Source organism: Pelodiscus sinensis, chromosome 15, assembly GCF_049634645.1.
Source record: "Pelodiscus sinensis isolate JC-2024 chromosome 15, ASM4963464v1, whole genome shotgun sequence".
NCBI classification, from domain to species: Eukaryota; Metazoa; Chordata; order Testudines; family Trionychidae; genus Pelodiscus; species Pelodiscus sinensis.
This window is the reverse complement of record NC_134725.1, coordinates 7849251-7873561: the sequence shown is the minus strand read 5'-3', so window position 1 is coordinate 7873561 and position 24311 is coordinate 7849251. Positions and strand designations below refer to the sequence as shown.

Genomic DNA, 24311 nt, shown 5'->3' with positions numbered 1-24311 from the left:
ATAGGCTGGCTTTGTCTGTGATGTGTGCATGCAAGGCTGTCTGCCTAGTGCTGACGTTCTGAGTACACCTCTGTGGGACTCTGTGTGAACTGTAGGTAGGAGGCTACAGAGACACAAGTGCTATGTTTGTGTCTCACAGCTGGTCTTTTCCTGACACTCTGGGTACGTCTAGACTACATGCCTCTGGCGACAGAGGCATGTAGATTAGGCTACCCGACAGAGTAAAATGAAGCGGCGATTTAAATAATCGCCGCTTCATTTAAATTTACATGGCTGCCGCGTTGAGCCGACAAACAGCTGATCAGCTGTTTGTCGGCTCAGCGCGATAGTCTGGACACTCCCCTGCCGACATCAAAGGGAGTTGTCAACAACCCAGGTATGCCTCATCCCTTTGATGCCTCATCCCAGGAGGCATACCTGGGTTGTCGACAACTCCCTTTGATGTCGGCAGGGGAGCGTCCAGACTATCGCGCTGAGCCGACAAACAGCTGATCAGCTGTTTGTCGGCTCAACGCGGCAGCCATGTAAATTTAAATGAAGCGGCGATTATTTAAATCGCCGCTTCATTTTACTCTGTCGGGTAGCCTAATCTACATGCCTCTGTCGCCAGAGGCATGTAGTCTAGACGTACCCTCTGAAATCAGCATCCTAGTTACACTCACATCTGACATGAAGAAAGCAGAACGAAACCAAGTCAAGGAAAATAGTGAAGAATCAGGCTCATATGCACTAAGAATCTACTATTTTCTTATCTTAAACTTTGTTGTGGCTACAGGAGCAGAAATCGGAATTCAATTCATGAACTAAGAATGAGTGAAAACAAAACAATTCATTTGTTACAAGGACACATGCGAATCCCTTTGTGTGGGCCTTTGTATGAAAGGCCAGCTACATCCTATCTTACACAAACTGTGGCCTGGTAATTAGGGTTAGTAAATAAGACCTCTTTCTTTGGAGGAGACAACAGGAAAGTTCGAAGTTAAAGGGAATTGTGGGTGGTAAGCACTGGCAGGAATGAGCTATTTTTCCCCCCTTTGTCTCTACAAACAGTATTTTCATTTTTGCCTGTCTGTAGAATAAATTAAAGTCTGTACTGAAGAGGTGCCTAAACTATCAGAGAACAGCATCTTGTAGGAAAATTATAGGTGCCTATTTCATTGCAATGTATAAACGAGAAAGGTGGGGTTCTTGTTTTACTCTGTAACTTCCAATCCATGTCTTCTGTTGTGGTATTTTACATACAGATACTCTCCTCTTTAGCAGCTACTGCTTCGGGGAGGTAGAGGGGAAGGAGACAGGATAATTACACCTTGGAAAGGATTCCTTAACAACAGAGGGTCAGATTCAGATCCCAGTTGCACCACTGAAAATCTGGCATAATTTCACAGATGTCAATGAGGCAGCAACATAACCAGCATAAGATCAGAATTAAGCCTAATACGCTTTGTATGTTCTGTACTGTTCATTCTGTTTAGGGTAAATACAATGTGGCTATCAATCCCCCGCTGGCAGCCTACTGAACTGTAAATGAATTATGATTGTGTAGGGCAAAGTAGAGGTGGAGACAGACTTTCAAATTTCACTAGAATCTTAAAATTCTTGCAGCTGTCTATTGCCTACATCTTCTACACCCCTCTGAGCTTAGCTGTCACCCTCACCTCCCGCTCAATGAGAGAGGGATCTCCAGAGGAAACTTCCCTTTTCAGGGACTGTTTCTCACTGAGGGCACATCTAAACTACTTTATTTTTCGAAAGAGGATATGCAAATTCTACGTAGTCTAGACTTAGCCTGACTAAAGCTATGTCTACTCTGAGGACCTCCGGCATCCTGGAAAAGCTCTGCCAAGGAATGTGTCCGCTTTTTCAGAACAGTTTCTGAAAAAGCGGATGTGTTCTTTCGGCATCCCTGTATCCCTCATTGCATGAGGAAGATGGGATGTTCTGAAAGAGGAAGTTTTTCCAAAATTTGGCTCCATGTAGAGGGGCCAAATTTTGGAAAAGCTGCTTCCGAAGAAAAAAGCAAAAAAAAAGGTAGGCAAATTATGGTTCGCAATTTGCGTATCTTTTTCTGACTTTTCTTTTCAGTCTAGACATAGCCTTAGAAACTCTGTGCTTCATCACAGCCTGCCCAATATCTCTGAGTTCTCTTTTGCATCTGGTCATTTTGTTAAGTCTGATTCAGAAGTTTAAGAAAGAATAAATAACTGCAGATAGGATCATACTTAAGCGTCATTGAAACTTTGAGGTTATTTGAAATCAGAATTAGAACAAAAACCGTGGTTCTGGACCCGGGGTGGTAGGGGGAGAGTGCAAAGATTCATTTCTGGATCTCAAATTTATGGCAGAGACACATTGCTACCAAGGTCTAGATGTAAGAGAACAAGAATGTCTTCCTATGGTCTTATTCCAGTTATGCTGGGCTGTACTTCCTTTGTGTGTTCCTACTGGGATGAGAGATGGCAGATCAGGAGAATTAGCTCATGAAGCTGTGGGGTTTCCCCAGGTATCAGTCACCCTTTCTTTGGGCTTGCTCTAAGTATCAATTTGTCAAGGAAACAATTAATTCCATGACCAGATTTACAGGAACAACCTCTCCAGTAGGAGTATCTGCAAACAGTGAGGTGAATACACTAGGTATATTATGTCCAAGCCACTCCTTCTACAGCTCATTCTTTGCCAGACACCTGCTCTACAGCTGGAACAACTCTGAGCACCTTGAGCAGGGGATGTGAATTTGGGTTGGTCTTTGGCTCTGAAATCAGCAACCGCTGTCATAGAGGGGCAGTTCTTTGGAGAAAAATTACAGCGGAAGAAAAAGCATCAGCTTCGATCTGTACCCATAAGGAAAAAAAAAGTGAATGTAAAGTTATCTATTATACAAGACAGAGGGGGACGACAGGAGTTTATCATTAACCCGAAGTCTGGGAGAGAGGATATAAGAAGCGGAGGAGGAGGAAAGGAGCTGGAGAAGCAGGCAAGATGGACTCCTCCCAAAAAATCAATAACCCTGCTGATATTTCAGTCATTGTCATCTATTTCGTGGTGGTCCTAGCAGTGGGACTATGGGTACGTCTGGATTTTTCTTTCTTAATGGAAGCGTGCTTTACTGGCTGTTGGGGGAAATGGCATAATAAATTAAAATGGCATGGTATACATTCCCTGCTGCTTCATTGGGAGATGGCAGGATGAGGATTAACTTGGGTGTCAGCGGGACAGTCGGACTTGGCGTGAGACCTGAATTGGGGGTGAAGAGGATGAGATGGTAGTGCAAAGCAGGATAGATGGGGCCGGGGTAAAGGACGGGTATGGATGGGGCTGGGATTATTAAAAAGGGCCAATGGATGGAGCCTGGAATAATGGTAAAATGGGCTTTGTTAGCAGATGAGAGTGAGGACCTGGTAAGAAACAGAGTGGGGGTAGAGGTGGGAACGGGATGGGAATGGACTCTGGGGCACTGGAGCAGAGGAGACTGCTCTGGGGATTGGTGGTGGTAGGAACTGGGGTGAAGTGCGAGAGGAGGGGTAAATGGGGGTTGCAGTGGGGTGAACTGAGATAGGAAGGGGGTGAGCACTGGACTGAATTGCAAATGGAGGGGACTAGAGTAGAGCTGAGGGTTGGGGAAAGACAGTAATGGAGCGGCGGATGGGCATTGCTGCAGGATGGATGTGAAATGGATGAGACCCCCGACAAGGTCAGCTTTCCGTCAGTAAATTTCACTGCACAGAGCAGGTGCATTTAGACTCTGAGAACATATAGCAGTGCGGAGTCCTGCTGTGGTTGGGGTCTCTTCTGTTTAAAGCCCAGATAGGACTGTGTCTCTGGCAGAAGCAGGCTCATGATGCAGAGGGAAGTACACAAAGTGCAGCCTTAGAGAAATGTTTCTCACCGTGTGGATGAGAGGCATATATTGTCCTACTAGAATAAGTCTTGATAGATACTGCAATGTTCAGAGGGAAAGGGCAGAGAGTGTTTGCATTGATGCTGCCTTAGTGGAGCGCACGTGTGTGCCACTAGGTTAAAGAGCTGATGCCCCTTTCAGGAGCAGAGTGTGTTCTCTCGGAGGAGAGATCAGAGACCGTCCTTGGGGAGAATTCTGCTCGTCCCTTGGAGAAGCCAGCAGCAAGCAGAGCGAGACAGGGAGCCCTGCCCTTCAGCGGCTGTGCGCTCCCCGGAGATCACCAGGCGTCCATGCCCAAGAACAGAGCAGGCAGCTGCAGACAAAATCGTCTGCATTAGCAGCCTGAGTTTTGAAAAGTGATTTTAACTTTGGAGGCCTGTGAACTAGTTAATGTTTGTTCAGCACTTTGAAGTCGTGAAGTACCTGCCCTGGTCCCTCTGGCTGAGTGAATTGGACACCAGGGGTTGGACTGTACCAGACAGCCTGTCCTTTTATCCTCTGCCACCCGCCCCCCAAGGCCAAACACAAGTGAGGTCCCAGACCTTTCATGAAACTGTTTCTTCATTTCACATCCGTGCTGGGGTGCAAACAACCTCAAAAAGCCGGGAAGAATGAGGAAAAAGGCAGAACCATGAGCCCTGCATCAGCCCACACCAGCTAGCCAGGCTGCCATAGACCCAGGCAGATGTAGCACGCTCTCCTCTAAGGAGCGGTGTAGCAAAACACTTCCTTTGGCTCTTGAAAGGGAACCAGGCTTGTGCCTTACAGGTACAATGTGACCTGAATTTTGATTATTGTAATTTATTAATGACTGTAATTCTTTGTACCATGAACTCCTGGGGCAGAAGAGGGCTGGCAGGTGGCAGGTCAGGCACTGGAGTGTGGAAGTTTCTAGTTCTGAATAGTTTCTAAAAATCTTTGTGTTAAATGTCTCTTTTGGTTCAACTATTGTATGTAGTGAATCATGCCCCTGTTTATTTTCTTGCTTCTCTATTAGGGTCAGTGATCTGGCTCACTTACTCTCTCTCTGTGGGCCTCAGCCAAAGGACTGGGAATACCATTATTTGCTAAGGGTTTTGGATCAGGCCCTGTGGAAAACATGAGGGAAACTTCCCAGAAAGTCACTCCTGATAAATACAAACTGAGAGTGAGGAAAGTAATTCTTAACTAGCCACTCTGAGAAGGTATCAAGATGGATTTGAGTCCCCTTGGTGATCTTATCAGACAGAACAGGAAAGGTTAAATTGTCAGGCAGTGGATTCCTGCAGGGAAAACTCTGGAGCATGCTAGTATTGAGTGAGAAAGCTGGACATGTTATTTCTAGTGCAAGAACATAAACCTCATGCTACATCATTCGTTTTGAGGCCTGCTCCCCTGGAGCGGTACTCCCATGAGTGGCAGTTTGACCTTGTGGACAGTGAGACATTTCTTGTGCTTTATTTTTAGTGTATCATTCATTATATTTTAACATGTTCGGTATTTAGAGCTGGATTTTGCAGGCTTCTTGTAATAAAAGTTGAAGCAATAAAAGCGTGAGTGGTTAATTTACAGATGGATGCAAGAATCAATTAGTCAGCCATTGCCAGGTTATATTATTCTCTTTAAGCTTTTTCTTGGTCCTTTTGATTCTCCTTTCTCTTCACTGCCCTGGTAGTTGGTTATTGGAGCTGAAAATTTTAACTATTCTTTTTCCAGGCTATGCTCTCAACAAACCGAGGGACTGTGGGTGGATTCTTCCTAGCTGGACGGAGTATGGTGTGGTGGCCGGTGAGTCTATATTGTGTACTATATTGTGTACTTTCACTCCTTAGGCATGTTAGGCTGCTCATCACTTTATCGCTTCAGCATTTAACTCAATGCCTTGTACTTACTATTTTCTTCGGACCCACTAAAGTTTTCCTCCAAGGGGCCAGGCTCATGTGAGGTGATCGCTGTTAGGTGCAAGGTACAGGGAGGAATTGATTTGTAGGTGTGGTTTCTGGGGTGCTGCTGTTATTGCCTCCACTGTGATTGTGCAAATCTAGTCCTTGGCTGTAACACGGCAACGAGACAACCCTGGAATGTTCACAATAAATTGTTGATAACTAATCAGAGTGTACGTTTATAATAGCAGTACTTAGCACTTATATAGCTCACTTCTGCTGTAGAGCAAAAAACTCTTTACAGAAGCGGTTAAGTATCATCAGCCCTGTTTTAAGATGGGGGAAACCGAGTCACAGACAGGCGAAGTGACTTTCTGAAAATCATCCAGTAGCCCAGTGGTAGGGCTGAGAATAGCATCCAGTCACCTGAGTTAGTCCAGTGCTCTCTCTATTAGGTCACTTTCTCTTTAGCGAATGAAGCTGCCTGGCAAAGCAGAAAACCTTCTAGACAAATGTGATGCATTGACTAGGTGTCACTGATATGGTACTTTCACGAGCATCTTTGCCATTGAGCTTGGAAGGAAAACTTCAGTGATTTGTTACCTTTGCAAGCCTTGATCCTGCAATTGGACCTGTGTGCTCTTGAATTGGTCTTGATACAAGACTCTCTTGTCCAGATGAATCCAGTCACGAGACTGAGACCTTAGAGAGCTAGAGAAATATTTCATGACTGTGGGGACTTTCAGAACAGTTATCAGAATCCCCTGCCACTGTACCAGCATCTCCCCTAAGTGTTGCCTGAACTGGGGAGGGGTTGGGGCTGCCATTTTAATTATAAGAGCATTGTATTTCCCAGCAGGAAGAGAATCTCCTCAGTAGATAAGGACTGAGGAAATCCAAGTCCTAATAGAAACCATTGGGAAATAAAGGATCTCAAAGTTATTTTAAGGTACACTTGTTTTGCTTACTCAATAGAGTGGCACTGCCATGAAACTGGATAATGCAGCGGTGAATGAGGTAGGGTTGCCCAGTGTCTGGTTTTTGCCTGGACAGTCTGCTATTTCTGGCGCCTGTCTGGTAACAAACCCCAGAAAGTACTGGACATGTAAAATGTCTGGTATTTTCTGTTTTTCTTGGAAGGAAGGCCAGTGGGGCCATTGTTCCCTTGCCACGTCTGGCATTGGCGGCGGCAAGCGAGGAGCGTGGGGAATCTTATAGGCGCAGTTACCTTTTTTCTGTTCTCGTGTTTTTTTGTTTTTGTTTTTTTGCTCAACCAAGTTTTTTTCCGCCATGTGCGGGATTTTGGGTGAAAGCATCTGGCAAGCCTAGAATCAGGACCCCTGCCCACTTGACAGTAAATGCAGGAGGCCTGATTCTCTGCTGCTTGGCACCTTGCGCAGTTCTTTATACCTGTGATTAGTGAGCATAAAACACTGTCACCTTCTACAGATGCAAATGAAGGCACGAGGTGCAAGCGGTGGGGAATCCAACCCAGAGTCTGCAACACAAAACCGCCCTGGATCAGAACCCTCAGGCCTGGGTAAACCCCCTTGCAAGGCTCTAAAGCCACATCTGGGAATTCCTCAGGCATGGGGGGGCTCTCCCAGGGATACAAAGCAATGTGGCCAGCTCTGCATCACCTGAGCTCCTGCCCCAGTAGGAGGCGGATCTGAGGCCAGAGGGGATGATCCTGCACTCCCAGAATTATCTCTAGGATCAGCCTTTGCTTCAAGCCTCCTTTGTCTCCCTTTTCTGTGAGCTCCTGGCAGCTGAGGATCTACATTCCTGTGCTATCCTTGTACCATCTCATTAATCCCTGGCTGTGAAACACAAACATAACAGGAAATCTTTTCCTATCTACGCAGGATCAGGTAACAGTAAAGTAAAAGACATGGCAAGCACTCAAATCCCCAGCTAAACTTTTATATTAACAATACTGCACTGACAATACTCTGTGAAAGGGAATGTCAAATTCTGAAAAACTCTTTCCCTAGTTTTATAGCCTGGGTGGGACTCATGGCAAACTAGTACAAATAGATAGAAGGGGAGCAAATATTAAAAGTTAAAACAAACCCAGAAATACCAGCGTCACGCTGTGGCAGCAAATGCAATATGTAATATTTTAGCCAAGTGCCACTTCCTGGTTTCACCCTGGGACAGTGCCATGTGTGATTATAACTATGTGAGGAAGTTCCAGGGGACCCTGTAGATGTGGATGTTGTTTTATAAATAGAGCCTCCCCACCCCTTTTCAATATGGCATACTGCGACATGCCTGCATGATTCATTGCTTTCTGACAGAGGCTATGTCTAGAGTGCAGGCTTTTTGCGCAAGAAGCTTTTATTGGAAGAGATCTTCTGCAAAATCTTCTTGTGCAAGAAAGCATCCACACTGCAGAAGTGCATCAAAAAAGTGATGCACTTTGGGAAAGAGAGCATCCAGACTGCATGGATGCTCTCTCGCAAGTAAGCTCTGATTGCTATGCACAGAATGGCCACCAGAGCATCTGTGCTTTTTCCTCTTTCCTCTTTTTGCACAACACCCCCCCCTTCCCCGTCCACATACACCTTTTTGCGAAAGAACTCTTGCACAAAACACATTCTCTCTCGTAGAATGAGGAAAACCTACACTGGGAAAACCCCTCTGTTCTTTCAGGCTGTGTCTACATTGGCATCCCTTTCCGGAAAAGGGATGCTAATGAGACACTTCGGAATTGCAAATCCGCGGGGGATTTAAATATCCCCCGCGGCATTTGCATTTACATGGCTGCTGCTTTTTTCCGGCTCGGGGTTTTTGCCGGAGAAAAGCGCCAGTGTAGACGCGATTCTCTGGAAAATAAGCCCTTTTCCGGAGTATCCCTTATTCCTACTTGAAAGGAATTATTCCTTATTCCTATTTCCAAAAAAACTCTGTAGTGTAGACATAGCAATAGAGAATGAAAGCAAATATATTTCTAAACTGTTATAGAAATTAAGTTTTCATTGGAGTAGTTTCATGCCTTCAGTTGTCATGCTGTTCCCTGCTATGCTTAGCAGCTACAGGCATAGGTTGAGGATTAAGAAAAGGGAGGAGAATGGTGTTTTCTCCCTTTTCTTTGTTGATTCCACAAGCATGGAAGTCACTTGTTGTGGCTTCTCAAAGACTACTTCCTGATTAGAACAGTTATGCTGTTAAAGTTAATGGCACAGTAGTAAGCTAAAAAGTTAGATGAAGGACTATCTGCAAAATAGTTGTAGCTGTGTCAATTCCAGGCTATTAGAGAGACAAGATGGGTAAGATAATAAAAATATATTATCAATAAAAGACATTACTTCACCCTCCTTGTCTCTCTGGACAAGAGATTGACAGCCCTGTGAACTAATGTCTGATACTGACTAGTAATGTTAAATATTGATTTATTCAACAGAAGATTAACCTCATGAATTCCTATCAGTTACTCGACTATTCTATAGTCCCCGGGGGCAGGGCCAAGCAGCCAGTGCACTCTGGCCCCACTCCTGAGACGCCCCCTGCCACTCCACACTGCTGCCTCTGTATCAGAGGCAGCAGTGCAGGGTGCCAGGCAGGAGCTGGTCTGCGAGGGGAGCCAATTGAAAAACCAGTCCCTGTCTGGAGCATGGGCAGGGGGAAAGCATTGAGCTCCTGGAACCAGCACAAGCTGGAACTGAGCCAGGCTGCCTACTCACTTGGGTTCTAATACATTTAAATGCAGAACCACAGCAGGAGTAGATTCTGGACCATTGTGAGCCAGAATGCAGCTGGGCTGCTGGCCAGCCTGCTAAAAAATGTACTAGTGGGGGGAGAGAGGGCAATGTGTGTAGTCTATAGCATCAACCTATATGCTTGTGCTAATTGGTTAATCGACTACAGTATTACATCCCTAATACTGACTTGCTTTATGTGAATGGACAAATCACTTTCTCTTCTGTGGCTATCATCTCTAACTGTACAGGGGGTTAATGCAATTGAATTGGGCAAAATCTGCCCACTTTTGACTCAAATGTTTGGCTCAGAAAATGACTTTAATGGGAATTGGGGATGATTGGCATTTACCACGTTGAGGTTCATATTGTGTATTGGTTAGCTTTTCTATCCAGTCTGTGGGCCCAATTAATCCATTAGTATTGCTCCTCTTAACTCAGCAGAGTTCTACTGGATTAGATTCAGTAGTTTCAATAGATAATGAGAGGATTTGATGAAACTCACAACAAATTCTTTCCGATAACCATGCAACATACCTCCATCATAATCATCGAGGAATCCACCCTGCAATCAGCCCTGGTACCAACTCTGCCCACACACCTATACCAGCGATTTCATCCCTGGAGCCAACCACATCAGCCACCAAATCAGAAGTTCATTTAACTGCACATCCACTAATGTGATCTATGCCATCAAATGCCAACAATGCCCCACTGCCATGTATATTGACCAAACTGGGCAATCTCTATGGTAAAGAATTAATGGACACAAATCAGATATCCAAAAAGGCAACGCACAGAAACCTGTTGGAGAACACTTTACTCTACCTGGACACTCATTAATGGGTCTCCAAGTCAAAGTTTTGTTTCAGGCAAATTCTACAAGCCAAATACACACAGAAGGGTTGGAACTTAACTTCAGTCACAAGTTCAATTTTTATGCAAACGGTATGAACAAAGACATTGCCTGGCTTGCACACTACTTTCCACATCTTATGACTTAAGCTACCAACCAAACAATGGAGGTACTAATGGTTCTTATCAGCCTCTTGTAACTATTTAGTCTTTAAGGTGCTGCTAGATTATTGGTTGTTTTTTAAGTTTTTCCTGTTACAGACTAACTTGGCCACCCCTCTGAAGATTATCTACTTGCAGTCTCTTTTTTTTCTTCCTCCCCTCCTTTTTTTCCTCTTTTCTTTTTTTCTTTCTCTCCCACCCCCCCTTCCTCATATCCTTATTTATTCTTGAATCTGGACTTCTAACACTCTGGTCATCTGAAGAAGTGGGCTGTGCCCACGAAAGCTCATGATCCCATCTACATGTTTTGTTAGTCTTTAAGGTGCTAGTAGACTATTCATTGTTTTTTAAGCTTTTCATTGTCCTTGTTTGTCAGAGTTATAAATGCACCACGGTTCATTCCCAGGGGCCATGGAATCTGTGACCTTTCTGTCCACCTGCTCTGTTTTTATTCTTGGGGATTCAGGCCCAGGTGTTCAGGAAACACATGTATGACCTAAGACTGCAGAGGTGCTAATGGGATGATCTACCTTGAATGGGTACATGCAATATGAACTACTGGTGCTAAAAAAATCTAGTCCACCTTGCATTTTGCTGTGATGCTGGGGGCACCTTTCACAGACTGGAAGAGGAGTTCTGTGTAAGTGGGAAAGATTGTCTCTCTCATGAGCAGAAATTGGTTCAGTAAAAGATATCAGCCCCTTATGGGCTCTAAGTGATCTTCCAGCTACTTTTGGCTCCTTTCAAAAGCCAACTTTCAACTTCATAACCTTTGACCAGGGAAATGGAATTTTCCTTCCCTACCCTCCTCAGGTAGAGGGGTGAGGAGTTCAAACAGATATTTGGCTGAAGGCAGTGCATTGTCTTACCAGTTGTAGGGAAGTATTTCTTTGTTCTTGGACAAACAAAAATCTTGATACCCTGGGTAAGTGGCTAATCTGTCAGTATTGACAGGGCCTTGGAAATAAACATACACAATAATAAAAATGTCAAGGCAAGGTTTTAAATACCAAGGAGCTGTGTGGTTCACAAAGAGATGTCAGAACCTAATCTATTCTTAAGTAAGTGTTAACGAAGCAGAGAAGCCAAAGAACACAAATTCTCTGGGGATCAGAAGTTATTGTTAACTGCAAAGAGGTTAGTTAATGGTAACTGGGAAATATAAGCAAACTAAAGTGTGTTATCCTGAAAAAAGAAATTAAATTTGCTCTCTTGTCAGTGACATTTTAACTTACGGTCAGACAGATCAACGCTTAGGGCAAGAGTAAACGAGGAGTTTACATTCAGCAGTCAAGAATCAGGACATTCAGATAATTTTCACCCCAGTTTATTGCAGTCACACATTGCTGTTGCCCATTGGATAAGTTTCTCTGATCGTTGTGTCCAGTGGATTATTGTATACTCAAAATGCTACCTGTGTGTTGAATTTAATAATGTTGTAAGCAGTCAATGGGTGGCCATTGAGAATAAATATTTTGTCCCTAAGTGGAATGGGTACTTCTAGTCTTGGCCTAGAGGCAGATTTAGGGTGAACAACAATGGTAGCTTTGATAGGAAAGAAACAATGCAGTAAATCAAACAGCTATAGATTTCTCCAACGCTCACCAGTCTGATGTTTCTTCCCAAAGATGGGAGGCACTGAATCAGGTGCCTGCATATCTGAGACTGGAAGGGCAAAAGCATCAAACTGGTTGTTCTCACACACACTCTGCTTGTATGAAATCCCTTCAAGCCTGAACAACTGAAGGCGTGAAGAGGTAAATAACTGCATTGCAACAAGTGGGGGGAGGGCAGATGCAGGGGTGATTCCACAGTGCGACAAAGCCTATGATTCTTGAGAGATGCACATCCCTCTCTTTTAGTAAAAGAATTGTGTGGGACTTAAAAATTACCTAATAATGCAAAATGTAGAACATTTAAAGAGAGATGGACAATGAGATTTTTAGATGCAGAATGTGATTTTAGATGCACAATGAGATTCGCAGAGATGCTAAGCCTGGGGTGGGCAAAAGGGCCTCGGCAGGCCAGCTCTGGCCTGCGAAGCGAGTTGATCTGGCCTGTGGAGGTCCTGCCACTCCCGTGCCCCCAGGCAGGGCCTAGGGATGGGGAAGTATGCAGCGCTTAGAGTCAACCCTGGAGGGCAGAGAGCAAGAGACTTCATGCTTCCCACCCCTCCACCCCCAGGCCAGTTAGGGTCTGGGCACAGAGGGAAGTGTGTGAAGTCTCCTCCGGCCCTTCCCCTGCCCCTGCCCTGCAAGGACTAGGGTTGGCAGATACTTTCAGGAAAATTCTCGAACATGGTGAGGACATTGGTCATGCAAAAAAAAACAGACACAGCAGGGGAAAAATGTCCCCGCCAGCCTTCCATTGAAGAAAAACAGAAAATACTGGACATTTTGCGTATCTGGTATTTTTTTTGCTGGACAGAAGGCGCAATTGCCAGACTGTCCAGGTGAAAACTGCACACCTGGCAACCCTAACTCCATGCAGGGAAGTGTGTGTGTGGGGGGGCTTCCCTTTCTTCCCCTCTTTCAAGGGATTCTTCCCCCCCCCCCCCCCCAAGCCTTTCTCTCAGGTCCCGCATTCTTCCTTAACAGTTAAGGAGGCATTGCGGCCAGCATAGGGCTAGCTAGGGCTACACAACACTGCTCCTTGCTGCAGCCAGCCTACCGCAGGGAAGGAGGTCTGGGGCTTGCCTCGCTGTGGCCCCCCCTTCCTTCCTAAACGCACCCCATGCAGGGGAGGGGCTGGGGGTGATTCTCGTCCTTTGCACTCCTGCAAAGTATTCCCCCCCTTCCCTCCAGTCCTGCGGGTTGTGGGTTTGCATGCCTCCGTAACTGGTAAGGCTCCAGTCTGGCAGAGGCTAGCCAGCCTATTCATGGAAGATGGGGGGCAGTGGGGGAGAAGTTGGCCCTGCTGTGGCTTCCCCTTCATTCCCAAAGGTGCCCTAATGCAGAGAAGGGGCTCAGGGGCTTCTCTTCCCTCCCGCTCTGGGAACAGATCCCTCCTTCCCCCTCCTCTCCTCCCACACACCTGCTGATGGCAAAAGGAGTTTTGCTGGCAGCCTCAGCAGCCGCCTGAGCCTGGGGAGGAGCTGCAGCCGCTTTCACTGCAGGGCTCCAGCATGTGGAACTTCTCCCTCCTGCTTTCCTGTGCCTGCCTCTCCCATGTGCAGGAGAGGAACTGGAAGTATCTGGCTGTACTGCAGCGGAGGCCAGTGGAAGTTTTTAAAGTGGCCCAAGAGACACCCCCGCCCCTCCCCTTCAGATGTGGCAGGGGGAAAACATCCCCACCGGACTTCCATCCGAGAAAAACAGAAAATACTGGACATTTTGCATGTCCGGTATTTTCTGGGTTTTTTTTAACCGGACAGAAGACGCAATTACCAGACTGTCCGGGTAAAAACAGGACACCTGGCAACCCTAGCAAGGACTGCATGGCACTTAGAAGCATCCCGTGCTCCTTGCAGGAGGGGACACAGGGTGGGAAGAGATTTAACGCTCTTCCCTCACCCCCAAGCTCTGATTAGCTCAGGAGCAGGGGGAGCGCGCAAAGTCTCCTCCTGCCCTGCACAGGGGTTGGCCCTTAGAGTCACCTGCCAGCTGCGGTTCAGGGCAGACTTCGCATGCTCCCTTTGCCCCCCGCCCAGATTGACCTGGGGGCAGCAGGGGGGGAGCACGTGAAATTTTCTTCCACTGCCAGGGGCATGGGCACCTACAGGGAACTGCTAGGTGTGGTTCTTTCAGGGTGGGGGCAGGCGCAAAGACTTCTTGCGCTCCCCCACTCGAGACCAGTCAGGGTCTGTGGGCAGGGAAGCACGGAAGGGTCCTGGCCCCGCCCCTTCCACCTGAGGCCCCGCCCCTTCCGGGGCTGCCCAGGGCCACTTAAAAAATGTGTGCCCATCCCTGCGTTAAGCAATATGCTGGTTTCCCAAGCAGTTAAGGATGGGAAGGGCTGTGGGTTTGCACTTGTATGCTTCTGTGTCCCAACAGAATGCAGTAGATGAACCAGTTTCATTCTACAACAGTAAAGTCATGACCAAAAGAGGCACAGCATGACGTCAGAAGTATGTGCATAGTCTGTTTAGCACACTGAAGGGGGTAGGGAATTTTTCAGTTAGGCTACTAGGCAAAAGGTAGGATTTCCAGGATCCTTATGATGCCTGTAGGGCAGCAAACACTAGGACTTCTGGGCATCAAACAGTTAATGACAATAGTCAGGTGAATAGATTAATGAATAACATGTAAACATCATTACTTTCGTATAGCGGCATCCTGATGGTGCTTTCCCAAATAGTGAGTCCTTGTCAAAAAATTTTAAACTAGTTAATATTCCACATTTCCTTTCCTTCTCTTTTCCCAGTTCACTTTTTTAACCTGGTGTTTCCTTGTCACCAGTCCTCCTCCTCCTCCTCCTCCTCGTTCCCTTATCTTTCATCTCTTCTTTTTCTACTATCACTCACTAGCTGAACAATTAACTTCTTCCTTTGCAAACCCCACTGCCCTCTCCTAGTTTCAGTCCATTCTTCGTGGAAAACGTAGTCACAATGCTAACTGGTGGAGGGACCCGTTCTCCTGGCAAATCCCTCAGCAGGGAAAAAGGTGGGGCAAGTATGTCCCCGGGGCTTTGCAGCTTGTGAAAGCTCTGTATCTTTCAGATCAGTACAGAGGAGACAAAAGAACAAACCACAGCAGGCCTCAATTGTCATACCTCTGATGTAAAGGGAGGTAATTAATGGCCAGATTCCTGGAACATGTAATGCTGGCCTTTCATGAAAGGACATAGGACAATCATGAGTAAACATGGAATAGTTTGGAAAATAGGTCAGAATCTTTTAGCTAATGCAGGGTTATATTACAGCACCCACCAATTCTGACTGATCAGATTCAGTATCTAGTCCTACTGGGGACAATCCAAAATTTAAGCTCCAGTTTTTCTGCTTCATACAAGCCATGATGTCTATGATGTTGTTAGAACAAAGCTGGAAGTGACCAAGCAGCCTAAGAGAATCAAAGTTCTTTGAAGATCCCAGCTCTAACTATGAGTAGAATGCCCTAGACCAGGCATGTCAAACACGTTTCCAATCAAAATTTTTTGTGGCCTGCCAGAACATTTTAATACAAGAATGAAGTGTGGCCCACTGCCTGCTCGGAGCATGTGGCCGAGTGCAGATCGCCGCTAGCTGGGCCACTCTGGCCACAGCAATTGCTCATGGCTGGCCAGGTTGTTCTGTGCACACGCTCATGGCCGGCTTGGTGCTTTGCGCTGGGCTCTCCAGCAGGTGCTCACAGCTAGCTGCTGTGCTCACACCGTCCCATATGAGCAAATAACAATGTTGCACATCAAATTATGGTAATATTATAAAACATACTTAAAATATAATCTATAATAATAAATAACGATGACTATCTGACAAAGTACATTTTCTTTGGTCGCCCTAAGGTGCCAGGTGTCCAGTGCTGGTGCCTTCTGCTTGGCAGCTAAAATGCGTTTTTTGTTATTGTTGTTTTTTTGCTCGACAACCCATCAGGGAACCCTAGGTGGCCCTGAAAGCTATCGGTTTTCATCTGTGCAGCCCTCAGTAGGCTTTAAGTTTGAAATGCCTGTCCTAAACTATGTTGCCCATAGCTCGTCAGGGTGAGCTATTGGCAGGCTGCCAGGCAGGTTGTTTACTTTGTATCCTGGCCAATGGGAACTGTGGGAAGCAGTGTCCAGCATGTACCTGCGGTTCCCATTGGCTGGGAATGGTGAACCAATGGGAGCTACGGGTAGCCATACCTGTGGACACAAGATAAACAACATATCTGGTGACCTGCCAGCAGCTTACTTTGATGAACTGCATGCAGGACACCGGTTGTACACACCATTGCTCTAAGCACCTGCTTTAACTAGATGTTTTTGTCCTCATAATGCTGTCTTGAAACAAATTACAAAAGACATGGAGCAAACAATGGAAATCTATTTCCACCGTTCTGAATTCTAAGATCTGTCTGTCTGTCCGTCTGATCACATTTACTCTTAGTACATGTTGATCTTCTGATCTTCCAGCAGAAAGTCTTTCCTGTATCAAAGAAACTCCAGGGAAGGTCAGAGCGAGAAACAGAAATACAAAGAAATAGGCTGTAAATTTGTATTGCTTTGTCCTGAAACCAGGAATAATGACACAGCGGGTAGTGATCAATGGCTCGATGTCAGGATGGCGGTCGGTTTCTAGCGGAGTGCCCCAAGGTTCGGTTCTAGGACCGGTTTTGTTCAATATCTTTATTAATGGTCTGGATGAGGGGATGGATTGCACCCTCAGCAAGTTTGCGGATGACACTAAGCTGGGGGGAGAGGTAGATATGCTTAAGGGCAGAGATAGGGTACAGAATGACTTAGACAAATTGGAGGATTGGGCCACAAGAAATCTGATGAGGTTCAACAAGGACAAGTGTAGAGTCCTGCACTTGGGACGGAAGAATCCCAAGCATTGTTACAAGCTGGGGACCAACCGGTTAAGTAGTAGTTCTGCAGAAAAGGACCTGGGGGTTACAGTGGATGAGAAGCTGGATATGAGTCAACAGTGTGCCCTTGTAGCCAAGAAGGCTAATGGCATATTAGGTTGCATTAAGAGGAGCATTGCCAGCAGATCCAGAGATGTCATTATTCCCCTTTATTCGGCTTTGGTGAGGCCGCATCTGGAGTATTGTGTCCAGTTCTGGGCCCCCCACTACAAAAATGATGTGGACGCATTAGAGAGGGTCCAGCAGAGGGCAACCAAAATGACTAGGGGGCTGGAGCATATGACTTATGATGAGAGGCTGAGGGACTTGGGTCTGTTTAGTCTGCAGAAGCGAAGAGTGAGGGGGGATTTGACAGCAGCCTTCAACTTCCTGAAGGGAGGTTCCAAAGAGGCTGGAGAGAGGCTGTTCTCAGTAGTGACAGATGGCAGAACAAGGAGCAATGGTCTCAAGTTGTGGTGGGAGAGGTCCAGGTTGGATATTAGGAAAAACTATTTCCCTAGGAGGGTGGGGAAGCACTGGAATGGGTTACCTAGGGAAGTAGTGGAGTCTCCATCCCTAGAGGTGTTTAAGTCTCGGCTTGACAAAGCCCTGGCTGGGTTGATTTAGTTGGAATTGGTCCTGCCTAGAGCAGGGGGCTGGACTTAATGACCTTCTGAGGTCTCTTCCAGTTCTATGATTCTATGATTCTACACTTGTGTTAACTGAAATCTTTTGCTAATTGCAATAGTTTTTGTTTGGCTTTGTATTTTTCTTAAAAAATTAACACAGGAAAATACAGAAAGGTGGGAAAGTTCTTGTGAGGTTGTGTGCTCCAACATGCCCCTCATTTACCGGTACTCCAGCCGTGCTAGCTGGAGATGTTGTTTCTTTGAGCTGTTCACTGTCTGCTTTTGTCACCTGAAGCTGTTGAAAGTGCAGCGTGACTGTTAAAAAAAAGGCTATTTTGAGCTTTTAAAGCAGGAGGAAGGGTAGAAGGAACAGATTTAATGAGATCAGAGGGTATTATGGTTAATCATTTCTGATGACTGCCCCCGTAATAACTCAAAATGAGGTTTAATAATTTATTTTCAGGGGAGTGAGTGGACAACAGCTGACGATGAGATAAAAGGTCAAGATGCAGAATTTCCCCCTAATGTATCAGTGGAGTTTTGATTAAAAAAAGTTCATATTTGGCCCCCGGCCAGCCAGTTCCGCAGCCGAGTTCCAGTTGCTGGTGGTCAGTGTAAAAACTTGGTTTGAGGGAGAAAAGTTGCCTACTTCTCTTTTTCAAAGCTCAGAACATTGTTCCTTCCTTTGGAGCCCTCTCCTTTCCCATTAAAGGCCACGGCTATTCACATCAGTGGAAGCACGATCAAGCTGACTGCCCAGATGCTGAGAGGTACCAGACATCCACAATTCCCATTGACCTCAGTGAGAACAGTAGATCATAGAATCATAGAACACTAGAACTGAAAGGGACCTTGAGAGGTCATTGAGTCCAGGTGAGGGATGTTAAATATCGGTTAATTGAACAGTCAAGTAACCTCATGAATTCTTATTGGTTAGTCGACTATTATATAGTCCCTGGGGGTGGAGCTGGTAGCAGCACGAGGGGCCAGGTGGGAGTTAGTCCACGAGGGGAGCCAGTTTAAAAACCAGCTTCTCTTGCGGACCAGCTGCTTGTCACTGATTCAGAGGCAGCAGTGCAGGGTGGCAGCAGACCCTGTCTGCGGGGCGGGTGGAGAGGGGAAGGAAGGCCTGAGTTCCCAGGCCTGGTGCAAACTGGAACTGAGCCAAGACTGCCAGCCCACTCCATTCCTAATACTCTCAGAGTGGCTGTGCATTTAAAGTGTAGGTCCTGTACCTGGCATGAGCCAGAACTGAGCCAGGATGCTGGCCAGCCTGCTAAAGAATTTACTGGTTGAGGGGGAAGGCAGGAAATGCACGTAATCTATAACATTAACCTATAAGCTTTTGCTTATTGGTTAATCGACTACACTGTTACATCCCTAGTCCAGTCCCCCAAGCACCATCTAGTCCATCCCTGTCCAACCTGCTCTTAAATATCTTCAGGGATGGAGATTCCACAACCTCCCTGGGCAATTTATTCCAGTGTTTAACCACCCTGACAGATAGGAAGTTTTTCCTAATGTCCAACCTAAACCTCCCTTGCTGCAGTTTAAGCCCATTGCTTCTTGTCCTGTCCTCAGAGGCCAAGAAGAACAATTTTTCTCCCCTCTCCTTGTACATTACTTGAAAACCACTATCATGTCCCCCCTCAGTCTTCTCTTTTTCAAACTAAACAAGCCCAGTTCTTTCAGCATTCCCTCATAGCTCATGTTCTCTAGACCTTTCATCATTCTTGTTGCTCTTCTCTGGACCCTTTTCAATTTCTCCACATCTTTCTTGAAACGTGGTGCCCAGAACTGGACACAATACTCCAACTGAGGCCTAGTCAACCCAGAGTAGAGCGGAAGAATGACTTCTCGTGTCTTGCTCACAACACTCCCGTTAATGCTTCCCAGAATCGTGTTTGCTTTTTTCGCAACAGCATCACACTATTGACTCATATTTAGCTTGTGGTCTGCTGTGACCCCTAGATCCCTTTCTGCAGTACTCCTTCCTAGATAGTTGCTTCCCATTCTGCATGTGTGAAACAGATTGTTCCTTTCTAAGTGAAGTACTTTGCATTTGTCCATATTAAACTTCATCCTATTTACCTCAGACCATTTCTCCAGTTTGTCTAGATCATTTTGAATTATGACCTTACCTGCCAAAGCACTTGCAACCCCTCCCAGGTTGGCATCCTCTGCAAACTTAGAGGATGTGAGCTTCTCAGAAGATAGCATGTAATATCATTGCTGAGCCATTATTTTTAGTTGTTTTCTCAGATTCTAGGGAAGATAAATGCTTAATTACCACTTCAAGGCAATAGTGGAAAAGCAAAGGAGAAATCCTGGACTGAATGTACATGTGAACAGTGAATCCCTCCTCTTTACTACATGAAGGAGCTTTCATCTTTATAATTAGCCTGTTCTTCCTCTCTGATTCATTTACTGATGCAACTATTATTTTGCTATATCACAGATCATTACTATGGAAACTCTTAGGAAGTCACACAGAGGGTAAGTTTCTTGAGGGCAGGACTCATGGGAAATGTGTGAGGAAAACAAGGATTGAATGAACACAGACATTTCCTGCAGCTCAAAGAAAGTTGTTCCTTCACACAAAGACCGGAAGAAAGCATGAGATCAATATGAAGAAATGAGGGGAAAGTGGGGAGAGGCAAGGAATTTACAGAGTGCTCTGTTGAGTTTTGTTGCATACCTGGCTTATCTTGCGTATAAAAGGTGTCAGGAAGAACTAAAGTGTGACTAAAGCACAGGACTGGTATCCAGGCGCGGTAGATTGTATTCCTGGCTTTGACATAACCTCACTAATATAAGCCTTGTTTTCCGTAGCTAATTTCTATACCAAATCCCCCTTTCGTGAGCTTCAAGAACTATGAGGACTCTGACTTGAATCTCTTATGTTTCGTGGAAGATTGAATTAATTTTTGCGATGCCAGATAACTCACTGCAATGGTCAGGGATTTGGAGGAACTTGCCTTCCTTAGCTTTCAGACCCTTCTCTTTCCCCCCACCTCCTCGCTAGCCCCTACTACCTTTCTTTCAGTGGCAGACAATGAGTCTCTCTCCCTGTGACAACAGATCTTTAACTCATTCCAATTTACTGTACTAGTGGATAAGGAAAATGTGTTAATCAGAGGAACTCCATGTATGTGTTGTTAAGCTCTTTGTGATATTTTAACATGAATGGTCTACATTAGAGATGAATAGTGATTATTAAATTTAATTATCAAAGGGTAACAGAAATTGGTCAGTACTCAGACCGTCTCCCCCCTTATAAACTTTCCTTTTTTTTCCCTTCTCTCATCTTTTTACAGTTTCCCTTTCTCTCTCTGGCACTTGCAGAACAACGAAGAGCGTAGAAAACACTCCACTGACATACAATTTTCATTTCTAATCAGTGCAGCACAGATGTACCCTCTGCTCGCAATATCCAAACCAGTCTTTTCCCTCCAACTTAAGCCTCTAACCCCTGATACTTCAGTCCCTCACCTTGTAACTCATGGTGTGCTGTGTTATGCTGCCTCCAAAGCTCTCAGTACAATCAGCAGTTGCTATATTCTGATCTTACTCTCTGGGTGCGTCTAGACTACATGGCTCCGTCGATGGAGCCATGTAAAGTAGTTTACTCGGCATAGTCAAAGAAGTGGGGATTTAAATAATCCCCGCTTTATTAAAATAAAAATGGCCACCGCGTTGTGCTGACAATCAGCTGATCCGGCACAGTGCGGCAGTCTAGACGCGGCTCGGTCGACAAGGGAAGCTTTTGTCGACTGCTCCGGTAAACCTTGTTTCACGAGGCATACCATAGCGGTCAAAAAAGGCTTCCCTTGTTGACTTTGCTGCGTCTAGACTGCCGCGCTGTGCCGAATCGGCTGATTGTCAGAACAACGCAGTGGCCATTTTTATTTTAATAAAGTGGGGATTATTTAAATCCCCGCTTCTTTGACTATGCTGAGTAAACTACTTTGCATGGCTCCGTTGATGGAGCCATGGAGTCTAGACACACCCTCTATGTGGGATCAATACAGGATATTATAGGTCTTAGCTATCAACATTCCTCACTTGCAAATCCTTGATCAGATGTTACTCACATGCTCACATGTACCACAGATGCCCTTGGGTGCAGTCATGTACCTGTGATGACAGCTGCCAAAATCTATTTCAATTAACCTATTGTCCCTTTGATAGAAGCAATTCAAGTGCAAAAAGGGTGTATCCCATTAGAGATACAAGCCAGCCTTAGTCTCTTTTGAAGTCCAAAGACCTATATCTGAATTTCCTGGTAGGGGCAAGCATCAGTCACTTGTCCTTGGGGATTAGATATATCCCATCAGCCTTTTGCTCTAGTTGCCAAAAGACCATTGGCTGCTTGTTCTGGAATAGTGATAGTTGCTATTCTCTATGAGTACGGATCTAGGGAGGCTAATGAGGGCGACCGAAATTGCAAGTGAAGCGCAATTCATTCCTCATTGCAGGAGGAATACCAGCTAATTCGATTTAGGACTTTATTTTGGAATCCCGTTTCACTGCCGGGTGTAGATGTGGGCAGTTACTTCGGGCTAGTCAATTTCTAAAATGGTGACCGGCTGGAAACATGCAAATCAAGTGCGGGACATTTAAATCCTGCGCTTCATTTGCAATTTCGGTCGTCCTCATTAGCCTCCCTAGATTGATCTAGGGGGCTAGGGAAGACATATCCTATAGGTGGGAACTATGTGGTTGCCTCTGGTGGAAGAGGGAGTATTATCAATTACCAGTGTTCCCGCTGGCTGAGTTAACATGCAACATCCTTGCTAAATTCGCCTTCCTGGTAGGGATGATGGCTGCAGTGTGGGGAATTAAGAGGAGAAAATACTGGGGGATCTTCAAGGAAGTCAGGCACTCATATCTCAGGAAGTCTCAAAACACCACATCAGCATGGGTTTTTAGGACAATTTGTCACAAAAACAGTTGTTTTATCCAGGGCCTGAGCCCAGGATCTGTGACCCAAGTCTGTTCTCTCTCTGTTTCCAGATTGGTGCGTCTCTGTTTGCCAGTAACATCGGCAGCGGGCACTTCGTGGGGTTGGCAGGAACGGGAGCGGCTGCAGGAATCGCCACTGGAGGATTCGAATGGAATGTAAGTGGCGCACATTTCAGAAAACATTGTCACATTGGGGGTATCCAAAGAGCTCAGGTGAGACAGCGCTGTCAGGGCTCTTGCCCAGTAGAACCTGCTTCCCCGAGGGCTGATGTCTGGCAGCACCCCCCACTGAAAGAACATGTTGTGTTGGTTTCCATTCCCCTCGCCTCTGTCACCACTCCCACCGGCAGGCAAGTCAGTGGGGAAAGAAAGGCCCATTGCTCTATTAGGTCTCGTCTGAGCATCATTTTCTTGAGAACTTGGGGTGTAGGAGTTGTGCGTGTGAGGAGAAGGAAAGTCGTCATCGTCTTTGCTTTCTTCCCAGCAGTGAGGAATTCTTCACTCCTTTCTTCCTCCCAAGAGCCCTTTTCTCCTTCTCGGTCTCCACACTCCCCTCCCACCAAGGGACAACTCTCAAGGAGTGTCCCGGCCCCCTTGTGACCCGCCATCAGTGCTGTTCAGTTCTCAGCCTGCGTGGGGCATAACCAAACTTCTCATGGGATTGCAACTACCACAGGGGCTGCCTGCAGGGTGGCAGAAGGGTCATAAACTTTGGAAAAGTGTCTGAAAGAGAAGGTAATATGCCTCCTCTCCTCCATCTCCATAGACTCAGTATCACAGCTTGTATACACGCATCAGGACATGGAGTTACTCCTGATTTACATCATCATAAGAGAGAGCAAAATGGTGCCTGATATCTCCAGTGTATCCTGTGCTTGACCTAGGAGCAGAACTTTAGGCAGGGCAATCCAGAATCTCTGTGTGTGGATGAGAGATCTAGCAGCTAGATCCAGGACCGGCCCGAGCCATTTTGGCACCCCTGGCCCCAGCCGCACAGTGCCACCCCCGGGGTGCACGGCCCCACCTCCAGGCGCATGGTGCATGCGCAGGCCCGCCCCCGGGGTGCTTAGGCGGGTGCACGGCGCATGCACTGCCCTGTCAGCCCAGCCACCGCCAATGGCATGCAGCCCAGGGCCTCCCAGGGCGGGCTGTGCCTGGCCGTGCAGGGCCCAGCGGCCGCAGGGGGAAGGGCGCTGCTGGCCGGTGCTGCAGGAGTTAACAGAGCCCCTGCCCCGGGTGGCCACTGCAGCCCACCGGGAGCCGGGTGGCCCCCACAGGTTGGCACCCTGGGCAGCTTCCTGGCTAGCCCACCCCTTAGTCAGGCCCTGGCTAGATCCAGGTGCAGCATTGTGGCCTAAATTCCTCTGTTTGAATGTGCACAGTTCTGCATAAAACAAGTTGCTAACATTTTTTAAAAAATCATGTATGACCCACATCAAACAATCTGATGCACAGAATGTACAGTATATAGCACAGCAGTGCTACCATACTATACAGTACTGCATAGAGTTCCAGGGTAAGAATACAGTACATCTTTTACAAAACCACATGATAAGCAGGCCTCAACTGGAGTGCCGTGTCCATCGAGGGCTCCACATTTTAAGAAGGATACAGACACACTGTAGAGAGTCCAGAGGAGAGCAACAAAAGTGGCAAAAGATTTGAAAGCAGATCTTCCATGAAGAAAGTTTAAAAAAGGACCACTTTTAATTTCGAGAAAAGCAGGCTGAGGAGGAGGCTGATAACAGTTTCCAATT

General features: G+C 46.2%; 1 protein-coding gene across 1 annotated transcript in view; it reads left to right on the top strand.

Annotated features, from left to right (window-relative positions):
• The first annotated feature begins 2684 nt into the window (after window positions 1-2684).
• SLC5A1 (solute carrier family 5 member 1) overlaps window positions 2685-24311 on the top strand; it is a 47206-nt gene continuing 25579 nt past the window's right edge. Inside the window, exons 1-3 of the mRNA XM_006125423.4 lie at window positions 2685-3066; window positions 5594-5665; window positions 22606-22710. Coding sequence (XP_006125485.2) covers window positions 2980-3066; window positions 5594-5665; window positions 22606-22710 — 264 coding nt within the window. The 5' untranslated portion in view covers window positions 2685-2979. The remainder of the gene's footprint in view (window positions 3067-5593; window positions 5666-22605; window positions 22711-24311) is intronic.